The sequence below is a fragment of the Coptis chinensis genome, chromosome 9 (genome assembly GCF_015680905.1).
Source record: "Coptis chinensis isolate HL-2020 chromosome 9, ASM1568090v1, whole genome shotgun sequence".
Classification (NCBI taxonomy): domain Eukaryota; kingdom Viridiplantae; phylum Streptophyta; class Magnoliopsida; order Ranunculales; family Ranunculaceae; genus Coptis; species Coptis chinensis.
In genome coordinates, this window is record NC_141464.1 from 16,904,845 (window position 1) to 16,918,657 (window position 13,813).

Consider the following 13,813-nt stretch of genomic DNA (forward strand, 5'->3'; position numbering starts at 1 on the left):
ACAGCGATGACTTTGATAATCGTTCATCCATCCAATGAAGTGCCTTACAAAATGGACATTGAACGTCCATTTTCCCCAAGTAGTGTCTTCCTTGTTCAACTGGGCGGTTAGGATTAAGAGTCATGTGCACATCCCCATTGTAGTCGAGTGCCTCTTCATCATCATCTTCACTCATGGTATCGGGGCGCTCGTGAGAACGGTTGTGCAAGATATCGGAATGATCAAGGTCTACGCAAAAATGAAGTATTAAAAGGATTTAGACTGAGGTGTAAACAATTTGTTATTATTGTAAACATTTATGTGAAGAAATTACCTAGAATTTTGGTCAGCTGATATTGACTCAGAACCCAGACTTGGTAAATGTGGTATTGCGTCAGTAAAGCTTGATGTAGACGAAATGAGGTTACACGCATTGCAAGGGAGCTTATATGGGTAAGAAAATATTGAAAGTTTGGTACTAAAAAGTAGAAAATATGAAGAGAAAGTTGTAAAGAGCTTTGTGGTGCTATACCTTACATTTTGGTAAGACGACGTTGATGCAAATGACTCATTTCTAAAAGTTGGAATTGCATTATTTGGTAACGCAACACCAGAGTTAAGAATACATGTGATGTAGAAAGATAATAAGGGTGAGGTGTGAATTGGATTGGAAGGAAAACCAATAAAGTGACATACGAGACTCACCTGTTGCTTACAGGTGCTGAATCAACATGAGTACATTCTTCTGGCAGTGTAAATAACCTAATAGGATTAAGAGCAGAGAGAGACGTTCGAAGAGATTCCGTAGAATTGAGTCGTTTAGTTGATGTGGTATGAGGTGTGATTGGACTATGCTGAGGTGGAAGTCTGACAGTTTGAGGTGGAGTTCCTGGAATTGGAGGGTGGACATACACCACAAAACCAAACAATTGATGGGCCATTGCTTGATGCCCATTCTGTTTATTCAATTTTTCCCTTTCCCTTCGAGCACGCTGTGCAATAATTCTATTTGTTAGGCGAACGTCTTTGATAGGAGAAGGGGATGGTTGTACCTGATTGGGCAAATTGTCCGCAATTGGCCGAATTGAGATAAGGTGGTGTAATTGGATAAGAGCATAGAGGATACGAAATAGAAATTGAAATTGAAATTGAAATAGAGATAAACATAAACATAAACCAAATTTCCAAAGATAAAATCTATATAACTACTATATGCAAAGAAACGAAGATAAAGATATGGCAATATTTGTATCGGTGAAGATAAGGTAAAGAAAGACCTGAATAATGCAAAGAAAGACCTGAAGATAAGGTATACAAGTGACATAGCAAATAGGTAAAGGATAAGAAAATAGAAAAAGAAGATAATTAGGTAGATAATGAGAGGGAAACATTGTAGGAGTATTAGTACCTGAAAACTATGAGGTTGGTGGAGGATAAGCCTATCTTGTGGAGGGACAGAGACACGTTTTTTCTTGTTAAGAGGATCAAGAGAATAGTCCAGTGGGCGCTTTCTGTTTTGTAGGTTTGGTCGGTCTGGCCGCTATATAAAGAACGAAGAAAAAGTTAGAGAAGGAGAAAATATAAAGCAAACTTGATGTGCAATGTCAACAGTAAGTATAATAAATTACATAAGACCGCAATTCAATTACCTGAAAGCCACGAGGTGGTTGAAAGTTGAGTCTATCTTGGAGAGGGATAAAAGTGTTTTTCGGCCGGTTCGAAGGATCAAGAGAAGGGTCCATTGGGCGTTTTCCCTTGTCTAGGGTTGGTAAGTTTGGATGCTATATACATAACCCAGCAAACATATAAATCATGAGACCAGTAAGAAATAAGTACCATGTGAATTAACGAACCAATGTAATAGAAACAACAAGAATACACGAAGCCGTGAGGTGGTTGAAGGTTCAACCTATCCTCTTGCGAATCGAATATTTAATTTTTTTGTTCGAAGGATCCTTAAATGGGTCCATTGGCCATTTTCCCTTGTCCACCATCAAGTTCAATCCTTCATAGAAATTGTACACTCAAAATTTAAAAACGGAGAAAAGAGAAGGAATGACATAACGCTGCATAAAAAAGATTCGTATTAACAATTTACAGAAAGTCTACCTTGAGTCCTTAAACGTAATACATAGATCAGTAAGAACATACTTTGAAAAAAAAAAGTATGGAACATACTTTGAAAAAAAAAATTGGGAGCAAAATCATCCTTAACAGAAATATAGGATTGGTTGGGCATTAAACTATTATGCTTCTAACAATAACATTTGCATAGGCAAGTGTTATAAACGTGAAACTCATTACCATCAAATCAAGTAAATACTAATCCACATAAAATAAAAAACATACCTGAAACTGATTCCTCGCAGACACCGTCTTTCCAAACTCCTTAGTATTATAAGCGTAAGTACTACTCGAACCCATATCATAAAACACGACAATATAGATCAGTAAGAACATATTGAACGCCCAAATTAAGCAAAGTATATTGAAATAAGAGTTATGTTTATGTGGATATACCAAACGTAGTTGTAGTGTAGTCGAAAGGCCGAATTTTTTTCTTACCTTTAGTGCTGAATGTCGTTGTTGCTTTCAATCTCAGTAATTTGATCTCGAAAGGCGACTTTGCTTTCAATCTCAGTAATTTGGAGTGTTCCACAAACACAAAAAACAGAATTGGAGTGATGAGGGGTTTGTTTGGAGAAAAGAAAAGGGGGAGGTGTGGGTTTGTTTGGAGAAAATCGCGATACTATGGGCCGGTCTGCGGCAAGTAAAGAGACATACCACTTAATAGCCTTAGATCCCGCCATGTCATAAGCAGGGTGAAACTGTGAGAAGGTGTTTGCGACCGTAGGATGGATGGAGACCCTTCCCTAATTTGTTATATAGATATATATTTAAAAAATAAATAAATAGATAAATAAAACCGCCTAGCGCCTAGCACCGTTTAGAAGGCCTAGGTGCTAGGCGGTCCCTCACCGTACTGCTTAGCATTTTTTAGAACATTGAGAATCAGCCTCAGGTGAGGGAGACACTGCTCGTGTGGAAGGAACATTACGCCTCTGATAGGTGATCAAAAGGGGCCGCATGGAGCGGAGGCTGATCCGGCAGTACACTTGGCGTGGAAGCAACTGGAGACACAAAAGGTTGCACTGTAGGTGTAATAATGGGAGTAAGATCTAACTCCACATACTCAGTACTAGAAGCCAAGGATTTGTACGAAGAACTCTGTGCAAATGGGAAGGAGGTCTCAGAGACGGTTGGTCGCCAAGTCAAGACACCGGTACTGTCACACCCCAAATTTCTAGAAAATCTAAAATAGGGAATTTTCCAAGATATAAATATCTCAATCGTCACCCTATTTAATCATCTGAAAACTCAGGAGGAAACGAAACCCTAATAACCCATTTTTTTCCAAAATTAACTCATGGTATAAAAACCACTTACATTCCACTTATTAAATACACATATGATCACTTATTTAAATACGAGTTTTATATACTTTACCTTTAAGCCAGCACGTCGTCTTAGGGTAGGATATTTATGTCCCTGCATACAAGACTAACGGATCCTACCCCTCTGCAAAAACAGAGTTAGACATCACAATAAAAGGATTTAGCTCAACCAGTCAAATTTCCACTCATAATCAAAACCTCATTTAAGACATTGAAGTCTAATTGATACCACATAGTTATCACTAAAACTAATATATAATATGTAATATGGTGGCTGCACTTTTGCTCAAAGCTGCCTACGTATCCAAATCTTTCAAGATTGGAATCAAGCCTTACGTAGCTCTTTATCGTATTTGTCTCGTATTAAAAAAACATGTATCCCTCTTGTAAACTTGTACTTGTGAGTCACAACCATCTATGGACTTTTAATGCTCATAAAACCAAGCCTCTTATGGCATAAAACTCAGGTCATTCATGGCACATTCAATGAATGCCCTAGGTCATTCCTATCACATTCAAAGAATGCCCAACCCTACATTCCCGTACACTCAAGGAATACACTAACCCGTAAGGCGAATACCTTAGTTTCTCTCTAGGGCAGTCCAAACAATCTGGTCATTCATGCACATTTAATGAATACTCTGGTCATTCATGGCACAGTCAATGAATACCCCTTTATAACGCTAATGGACCATTTGTGGCACATTCAATAAATGCCCACCTAGCATATGACATCATCAGTCATAAAATCTCATTTCCAAAACTAGAGATTTAAAAAGGGGTGGTAAATTTGTTTACGCATTATTGAACTTTATTGTATATATTATTTCTGAGAACGGAGGAGTATCTTGTTTCACATATTATTGTTTACGTGTTATTAATTAGATTGATGTCTAAGTGTCATAGCGTTGTATATCATAAAAGACTGAAATATCACATAGTAGTTAATACACATACACATGTATATATATAAAGGTCTTAGCCTAAAGCCAAACACGCTAATAGCCCTAGACCTATTCTAATAGACCAAATCATAATCCGAGTTAAAAGTCAAACTTGGTCTATTAGTCAAAATCAACCTGCCAAGGTCAACAGCAGTCAACCAGTCCTAAAGTCAATCTAATCAAAACCCAAAGGCTAAGGCCCAAAGTCTAAAACTTAAGCCCATAAGTGAAATCTAAAAAGAATAAAACACTCAAGCCCACATAACTAATTTAGGCCCAAGCCCACAAAAAAAAAATGAACAGCTCGCTACCTTCTTCTTCTTCCTCACATCTCACCACCTCCACCGATTAGCCACGACAAACCACTAACCCTCCTCCACTCTAACCCCATCGGTTTCACTCTTCACAAAAAACCCAATCTTTTGACACCACTAAAACCCAATTCCATCACTCGTCAGAAGTCGCGTTTCGAAGCCATTAACGCTCCTGTCAAAGCTTCACAACACTCAAACAACAATCAAATCACACCGAAACCACTCGGTTTCAATCCCCAACCAAAAGCCCAACACTATTGTATAATCAAACTTGATTTTTCCCCAAATCTCAAATCGCGAATTAACACCATTACTACTCTTTCAGAGCTTCAACAGCCCTCACTCCTCACAAATCAATCAACTAACACAACCACAGTATAAAAGTTCAAAGAATATACAATACAAGTTTCAACAATCAATTTCTAACAGTTCAATTTAAATCTCAGAGTTTCAACAAAGTTTAACAATCACTTCACTTACAGAGTTTCAATGGTTTAATTTCAATCTTAGAATTTCAACAAATCAATATGTTAGCATTTAACAAGTTTTAACGATGCGACGACAGTACCAAGGATAATAATAGAAGAATGAGCAGTAAAAATGTGCGGAAACCGTAGACAGCAAAATTAAATGCGATAACATGATAGATTATCTAAATTTGGTGAAAATGAAGCTCAAGGATTTCAGGAAGATTATTTTTCAACATCTCGACAGGGGAGAAAACCGACATGCCAATGCATTGGCATATTTAGCTGCAATGCTTGAAAATGAGGAAGGTCAGCTGTTGCATATCGGTGTTCAGCAAACTCCAAGTATTAATACAAAACATACATAAGTGGTGGAAATAGACACGCTGGGGGCGTCATGGTTGAACGATTATGTGCTGTTTTTGTTAGAAGGAAAATTGCCATCAGATAAGAATGAGGCTAGAAGGATAAAAGGAGGAGCTGAAAGATATCTATTAATTGATGATCAACTCTATCGGAAAAATCTAGGTGGACCACATTTAAAATGTATATCGGCAGAAGAATCTTAGAAAATTATCGCAGAAATGCATGAAGGGGAATGTGGGAATCATTCGACAAGAAGATCGTTGGCAAGCAAGATTGCAAGGCAGAGATATTTCTGGCCACAAATGCGGCGGGACTGTCTGCGATATGCAAAGAAGTGTATCCAATGTCAGAAGCATGGACATGCCATTCATGTGCCAGCAGAGGAGTTACATTGTGTCTCAAACCCATGGCCATTTGTATTATGGGGGATAGACATAGTAGGCCCTTTAGTGCCGGGAAAAGGGAAGAAAAGATTCATGTTGGCAATAACTGACTACTTCACTAAGTGGGTAGAAGTGATAGCCTTGTAACATGTCAAAGAGCAGGACATCATCGGCTTTCTATTTGAGAGAGTGGTTTGCCGATATGGATTGCCATATGCTATTATATCGGATAATGGTCCTCAATTTACTGGTGGTAAAGTAAAAGATTTTTTAGAATCATACAAGATTAAGCATTTTACATTGGCACCTTACTACGCTCAAGGAAATGGGCAAGCCGAAGCAACAAATAAGACCATTATGGACAACATCAAAAAGAAGCTGGAGGATAAGAAAAGTTTATGGGTTGATGAGTTAAATAACGTGTAATGGGCATACAGAACAACTCCAAGAATAGCAACAGGGGAATCGTTACCCTAGCTTATGGCATGGAAGCAGTGACTCCAGCTGAGATGGTAGTATCGACATCAAGAACAATGCTTGTAGAAAAAGGGTTGAATGACCAGGGGATGCAGGCAGAAGTCTTGAATTTGGAAGAGATAAGGGAGCAAGCAAGAATGAAGCTTGATTTTTATCACAGGCAGCTCAGAAAAGCATTCAATAAGAAAGTTAAAGAAAGAAATTTCCAAGAAGGTGACCTAGTGCTAAAAGAGGTTACACAGTCGACAAAAGAAAATGGAGATAGCAAGTTATCGGCAAATTGGGAAAGTCCATACATTGTTCACAAGGTGGGGATAAATGGAGTGTATTATCTAAAGAAAGTTGATGGGGAGTTACTAGCAAAGCCTCAGAATGTCAATAATCTGAAGGTATTCTATCAATAGTGTATTTTTCAAATTTTATGGGAAATTAAGATGTGTAGCAAGAATTTTCAATTCAATATAAATGGATTCAAGTTTCAAATTTCAATTTTCGTGTGAAAATATATAGTGTGATAATATGACAAAAAGTACTGGTATCGATAGAAATATTGATATCAGGCATATTGGCAAAAAGTCCTGATATCAAAAATAGTGGCAGATATCAGGCATAAAAAGTCCTGGTATCGATAGAAATGTTGATATCAGGCATATCGGCAAAAAGACCTGATATCAGAAATAGTGGTAAATATCAGGCATAAAAATTCCTGGTGTCGACAGAAATGTTGATATCAGGCATATCGGCAAAATGTCCTGATATCAGAAACATTGGTAGATATCAGGCGTAAGAAGTCCTGGTATCAACAGACGTGTTGGTATTAGGCATATTGTCAAAAGTCCTAGTATTGACAGAAATGTTGATATTAGGCGTAAGAAGTCCTGATATCGACAGACGTGTTGGTATCGGGCATATTGTCAAAAAGACCTGATATAAAAAACAGCAGCAGATATCAGGCATAAAAAAGTCCTGAGATTGGCAGAAATGTTGATTTCAGGCGTATTGTCAAAAAGTCTTGATATCAAAAATAAGGGCAGATATCAGACATGAAAAGTTCATAGATTGATAGCAAGATATCACCAAAGGATGAGGCATTAAAGATCATTCGATAATAAAGGTATGTTGTAATGCTTTAGGTAGAATTAAATTGTCAGATTGATACAAGACTAAGTATCGCCGATACTCTTTTTTTGGTTGAGGATATCGAAAATTATATTTTCTTTTTGATACAAGTCTAAGTATTGCCAATACTCTCTTTTTGGTTGGGGATATCAAAAATTATATTTTCTTTTTAATACAAGTCTAAGTATCGCCGATACTCTCTTTTTTGTTGAGAATATCGAAAATTATATTTTCTTTTTGATACAAGTCTGAGTATCGCCGATACTCTTTATTTGGTTGAGGATATCGAAAAATATATTTTCTTTTTAATACAAGTCTAAGTATCACCGATACTCTCTTTTTGGTTAAGAATATCGAAAATTATATTTTCTTTTTTATACAAGTCTAAGTATCGCCGATATTCTCTTTTTTGTTGAGGATATCGAAAATTATATTTTCTTTTTAATACAAGTTTAATTATCAGCGATACTCTTTCCATGTTGAGGATATCAAAAATTTTGATTTTTGATGGTTGTGAGTGCAAATAAGGGAAAAATACAAATAATGGCAAACAGTCATATATCAAAAAACCAATGGAAGTTAGAATTTATAGCAATCAAAAAGTATATCTTGTTCGGAAATTACAACTTTGGAGTAAAAAGATGATAGTTTAAAGAGGAGGATTGTTGAGAAGGGCATCAACATCAGATAGGGTAGCCTCAGTATTTTGAGTAGCATCAGGAGGAAGCTGCGAGGTGGTATCAGCCACAGTAGCTGTATCTCCTTCTTCATCATCAAAAATCATATTGTTTTCCACAAGGATGTTACGTGGAACAAAAGGCTTGCAGATATCCAACTTATCACCTAGAGAATTTACAGCTGCCATGACAGTATTGAATTCAACATCGGCAGCTTCAGAGGCTTCTGCACTTTTCTATCTTTCGGCAGCAAAATCTTCAAGCATCTTCTTCATGAGTTCGGCATGTTCAGCCTCTTTATCTGATAAAGTCTTCTCGGCTTTCTCAGATTGTTGCTTCATATCAGTTTTCAATTGATGGATTTCCTTCTTGAAGCCGTTATTTTCTCGGGTTAGTTTGTCGAATTCTAATTGCTGAGTGGTCAGAGTTTTTCTAATACGCCCGGTCTCGCATTCTTGTTTATGAAGCAGATCGAATTGAGCCATGGCAAGTACTTTCGCCTATAAAAATATCAAAAGCAGATAAGCACAAAGTTAAAAGATGAAAGTGATATGAAAGGAGAAAAGACAAGACAGGAGTACCTTCTCCATATGATCATAAAACTCGGTAAGGCACTCAGTGGGGTTGATGTTGAGAGCAGCAATTTTGTCTTTGGGAAGAACACAGCTGCTAGCTTGGGAAACACCTAACTCATCTTTATGAGTATCTTCGAAAAGCGAGGCTGTTAAAAGGATATCGCTGCCATCAGTAAGGCAAAACTCAGGTCTAAAGACTTCATTGGCATCGGCTGACGAGATGGAGTTAAGGTTTTGACTATCGGGAAGGCCACTTTCACCCCATGAGTGAGTTTTTCTTCTTTTAGAAGGGACATTAGTAGTTGGAGGGGGAATGATGGTGTTGTGCTGAGAAGCAGAAGGAGGCTTATCTTTAGGAGCAGTAGGAGGATTAGTAGGAATGGAAGAATGAGCATAGGGTTTATCAGCAGCAGCAGTAGGTGTTGAAGAGGGATTTGATGCTTTCTTTTTCCCTTTCTCAGATAAGTAGTGACCAGCGTTGGCATTCATTGGAATTCGAGGAGCCATATCTGTATACAATAAAAAATGTTCATTAAATATATTTTGCAATATCGGATATTCATAAAAGTCAGGAACCTCTTCTTTAATTTTTGGGAAAAGATTGGGATTCATGGTACAATTGTCATCTAGATAATCATAGAAACTTTTGGGGAGTTTAGGAGGCAAGCCATGCAAGGCAAAAGAAGATATGAAAAAGGAAAGATCGTCTGAGGAATTGTTTAAAGGAGATTGAGGGGGAGTTGGCAACTGGCCCATTTTTTGAAGAGCTCGGTGTTTGAGTACATAAAGAGGGGCGCGATAGTTTGAGATATCGGGAAGGGGAACAGTGATTTTAAGATTCCCTTCTTTATCAGCACCAGTTTTAATATTGACAGTTTTCTCAGTCCCTTCCAGAAGTCTAAGCACTCTCTCGGAATTTGCACGAGCCTTGGAAAAATGAGGGAGAAGTACTGAAAAGACGTAAAGAAGAGTGATATCAGATATGGGATTTCCGAGATATAACGAGCGAGAACAAATCAAAGGGAGGACGTACCTGTGGTGTTGAAGACTTGATGTTTCAAAGGAGGATTTGCTGGGCTATCGACACTTTCCCAATTACCCATAACAACAATCGGATACTGGGTCCACTGTTTGTTACTATTACAGTTTTTTCTAAGAATACCCCTAATGTGTTGGTGGGTATGTTTTTTTGGGATAAAAGTATCCGATAATCTTTTCACAAAATCTATAGTGCATAAGAATATCGGATAGCCTAATACAGTCAGCTGCATATCTATCGGGAGAGAGGTGGCTATTATAGTAATTACAGACAAACATTAACCTCCAGAAGTTACCCGTACCCTGACCAGGGGAAATGTCCAAATGGTTCAGTACTTCATGATCGAGGGTGGATAGAGGAAATCTTAGTCCAGCAGCGAGTTGGCCGACAGTAACAGTGATTCCGTTCTTGGTACCACTCTGACATTGAGTAAAAGCCCGAGAACCAGCATAATGTTGTAAGTAAAGGGTGGAGGGGATTTGATAGGTGGTTTGAACCAAAGCTAGGTTTGGTCGCTTAATGAAAAAACCACAAATACCGTCGCTCCATCGGCTGGTATCTTCGATAGTATCGCGCTCAGATTCAGAGTTAGTGGTTTCAAAGGGATGGTAGGGAACACCTTCTACAACATAAGATAGAGCCCATGACATCTGCGGCCGAGATTTATTGGTTGAAGTGGAAGCAAAGTTTTGGCTATAAGGTCTATCATCAGGGAGTATATCGTCAGAAAGGATATCATCCGATATGGTGTCCTCAGAAGGGAGACTAGCATCAGAAATTGTATCTTCACTGGCCATTAAAACGGTTATACACAAAGAAGGAATGACAAAGGTATTTTAAATATTGTCAATTCATAATTTACAAAGTGTTATTAGTAGCATGATATTAGAGTATCGGCAATATCGATATAAGAGGTTTATCATCGGAAATACCGATGTAAAGATTTATATCGGAATACAATAGTGTCGGAAATATTGTAATACATGCCAATAGTAAAGCCAGAACAAACAAAAGGATGAAAACAAGGTTATGAATAAAAAGTTTCAAACTTTTACATGTTTTAAAGTTTAAAGTAGTAATGTATGTCAATACATAAGCATTAGCACACACGTACATGCAAAATTAAGGGATTCAGATATCAAAAACTCAAGTTAAAACAAATTGTCATATCTATTATTACTAAAGCAAGTATATCAATTCATGTTTTAGAAAGGTTAACGAAGTGCAGGGTGAAAGAACATACCTTATGGGCTGCAAGAGTAATGAGTTTTGGAAAGTTGAAGAAGAAGAAAACCAGAGTTTATTTTTTTTTTTTGGTGTTTGGAAGCGTACTGAAGAAGCTAAAGAGGTTTAAATTTATATTTTTGAAATATTGGACCGAGTGGTTATTTGGGCCTAATAGTTTTCATATCTGTTATTTGATATAATTGCTTCTTGAAAAGTTGAAATTTCAAAATTTCGAGAGAGGGCGATGTAGTGGGTAAATATCGTACCTATAAACATGTTCATTTCAATATTTTAAAACTTGAGATATTGGCATAAAGTCCAATATCTCGGTAAATCTCATGGGTGTTTAAATTGTGTTGCAGGTAGAAGGCGGGAAATGAGAAAGAAAGACTAATGACACGTGTCAAAGATTGGCTGGGTCAAAGCCAAATTAGGACACTATATAAAGACTGGAAGAGCATCATAAAGGGGATCATGTTTTTCATTCGATCCAAATTACAAGAACATGTAAAAACAGGAGAGAGAAATAAAGAGAAAGAGAGATTGTATACATCTATCGCCAATCAATAAAACTTTGATTCAATTCATCTTCTTCATTCTTTCCATTCCCTCTTTTCATTCATTCTGATTCATTAGTAAGATTGTGTGATCTTAGAATACTTAAGAAAGGTGTTCTTAGATATCACACCTGGTATGCGTGAAAACTCAACCTTTTATAGTCCTACGGTCTTTGCCAACAACGACAACTAAACGTCAACTATTGTTCAGTCCCACAATGACTTGTCTGACTCACTATCGTTCCATTCATCACCGACGGAAAGTTCAAGTGGAACTCTTTGCGAAGGCAAGCCTTCTTTGACGGTTACACCTGAAAGGATCAAACCTTTACACCAATGATACAAAAAGAGAAGTAGAGTCATCCTTCAATTTGGGTGTCAACTCCCATATTGAGAAAAGAAGAAACCAATGAGTTTTTCCTTGTCGAGCTACTCTAAACTGGAGTCATACAGTAATCCTGATTCAAAACTTCCTCGTGCTGACTGTAAGAGGATGTGCACATTAAAAGACACAATCCATAAAATTGAGTTCAGTTCCGAGGTAGATCACAACAAATTTGAGTACACCAATCTAAGAGTTCCACAAAAGCCCATGATGGATAACGGTGGGACATTATGTTTATCTTCAATTATTGTCATGGACAAGAGGCTCCACTTGTGTTGTTCGTTCTGTACAAAATCGTTGGGGCTGCCTGACAATCAGTTCCTTGTTGAATGTTTATTAACCTCGTCTTCAAAAGTTTACTTGCCATCTTTTCTGAGAGGTAGATCTGAAGATGTAACCATGAAAATAGAGTGTACTGGTCGTGATTTCGGACACATCATCTTTTGATAAGAAGCTTTTTTGAAAGGCCCACTAGTGAAGATAGTTCAAAACATGATAAATGGTGTGAAAAAGATGGTTGTGTTTTCCGGCTAGTTTTCTGTTCTTTCTGCGCTGTCTCAGACAGGTTCCTTGGTCTACGAGTTATGGCAACGGATGCACCAAATATGCACTTACCAAACAAGGTGTGTGGCTGTTTGGATGTGAGAATTTGTGGATAGATATGTTGTCAAATTATGTTAACACTATTTTATAATTCATTCCTAGCAGCTGTACCTATAAAGGAGATCTTAGTTAATGCTTATAGCTGATTGAACTCTTGTTGCTTTGACTGGATCTTTAATGCGGTGCCTTATATAGTTTATTTTTACGAACAAATCTTACTTTACTTTGATCAAGAATCTTGAAGCATCTAAAGATAAGGTGAGATCCAAAGAGTGATATCAAAGCTGTTATTTTCTTACTATTTATGTTGTATTAGCTTAATTATATGGATTGCTTTGATTGTGCTTTGTGTATAAAGGATGCTCGTACTGTATCCATATGGAGTAGCTTATACAATAACATGTCCACACCCTTAAACATTGGTGTCTGGCTCATTGTCTTAGTCTCTCTTGTTTCCTTTTTTTCCTACTCTTTCCTTTTCATACAAACCCTGACCCGAAAGCTTCAACTTTTGGATTGCTTATATTAGTACTGATGCCAAACACAAAGTTCTAACTAAGGAAAGGCATAGCATTTATTAAGGATCTGTTTGGTACCCTGGATTAGCTGACTTGTAGAGTGTATAAGAGGCTTGGTGGGCTATTGTTTGTTTGGTCTGTCTATTTTGTGTATAGTGTGTATATAACTTATGTGTGACGAAACCAGGAAAGCGGGTATAACGGTATCTATGGGTAAAGTTAGGATGCGGTTATACAACATTGTGAAACCACGGGACGTCTCAATAATAATAAAAAAAAAAAAGCAAATTAGAAAAGAACAAAAAAAGGAAATATTGTACGTGCGGTTCTTCTTCTTCTTCCTCGCCCATTCCGTGTTCTCTCCAGTTTCCACTTCTAAGTTAACTCCCCTCTCCAAGAACCCAACCTCATCTCTTCATATGTTCTTGGTGACTCTTTTACCCAATCAAGCCTCACAAGCCTCTATTAAAATCTCTTCCTCTCTTCAACCATTTTATAGAGAACCAATCATTCGAATTTTAAAGAAGAAGAACACATTTAATTATTTGGGTAGAATTGGGGATTAATCATTTGGGGTTTTGATTTGAAGAAGAGTTTCACTACATATATGAATCAACTCTATTTCATGGAAAGAAAGACCAACACTTCAAGAATTTGTTTCTTATAATGTTTAGATAGACTTTGAGTTTGGGTTTGAGGATTAGTTGAATAAATAAATCAGTCGGAAA

General features: G+C 37.3%; 2 protein-coding genes across 2 annotated transcripts; one reads left to right on the forward strand and one right to left on the reverse strand.

Moving 5' to 3' along the window:
- Nucleotides 1-254: 254 nt before the first annotated feature.
- On the reverse strand, nucleotides 255-1,748 carry LOC147475045 (uncharacterized). Its single transcript, XM_086584084.1, has 3 exons — nucleotides 1,629-1,748; nucleotides 1,388-1,519; nucleotides 255-1,031 (listed from the first exon to the last, which is right to left on the reverse strand). The coding sequence occupies exons 1-3, from the start codon at nucleotides 1,719-1,721 to the stop codon at nucleotides 681-683; spliced, it is 576 nt and encodes a 191-aa protein (XP_086440210.1). The 5' UTR covers nucleotides 1,722-1,748; the 3' UTR covers nucleotides 255-680.
- A 4,585-nt stretch (nucleotides 1,749-6,333) lies between these two features.
- On the forward strand, nucleotides 6,334-6,789 carry LOC147475046 (uncharacterized). The gene has a single exon (XM_086585252.1). It carries the CDS (start codon nucleotides 6,334-6,336, stop codon nucleotides 6,787-6,789), a length of 456 nt encoding a protein of 151 aa, XP_086441378.1.
- The last annotated feature ends 7,024 nt before the right edge of the window (nucleotides 6,790-13,813 follow it).

Excerpts from the sequence above, each read along its gene's own strand:
- LOC147475046 (XM_086585252.1), top strand. The coding sequence starts at position 6,334 with ATGGGCATACAGAACAACTCCAAGAATAGCAACAGGGGAATCGTTACC.
- LOC147475045 (XM_086584084.1), bottom strand. The coding sequence starts at position 1,721 with ATGGACCCTTCTCTTGATCCTTCGAACCGGCCGAAAAACACTTTTATC. Across the intron at positions 1,520-1,628 it reads AACCACCTCGTGGCTTTCAG|CGGCCAGACCGACCAAACCT; the intron begins GTAATTGAATTG and ends TTCTTTATATAG. Across the intron at positions 1,032-1,387 it reads ACCAACCTCATAGTTTTCAG|GTACAACCATCCCCTTCTCC; the intron begins GTACTAATACTC and ends TTGCCCAATCAG.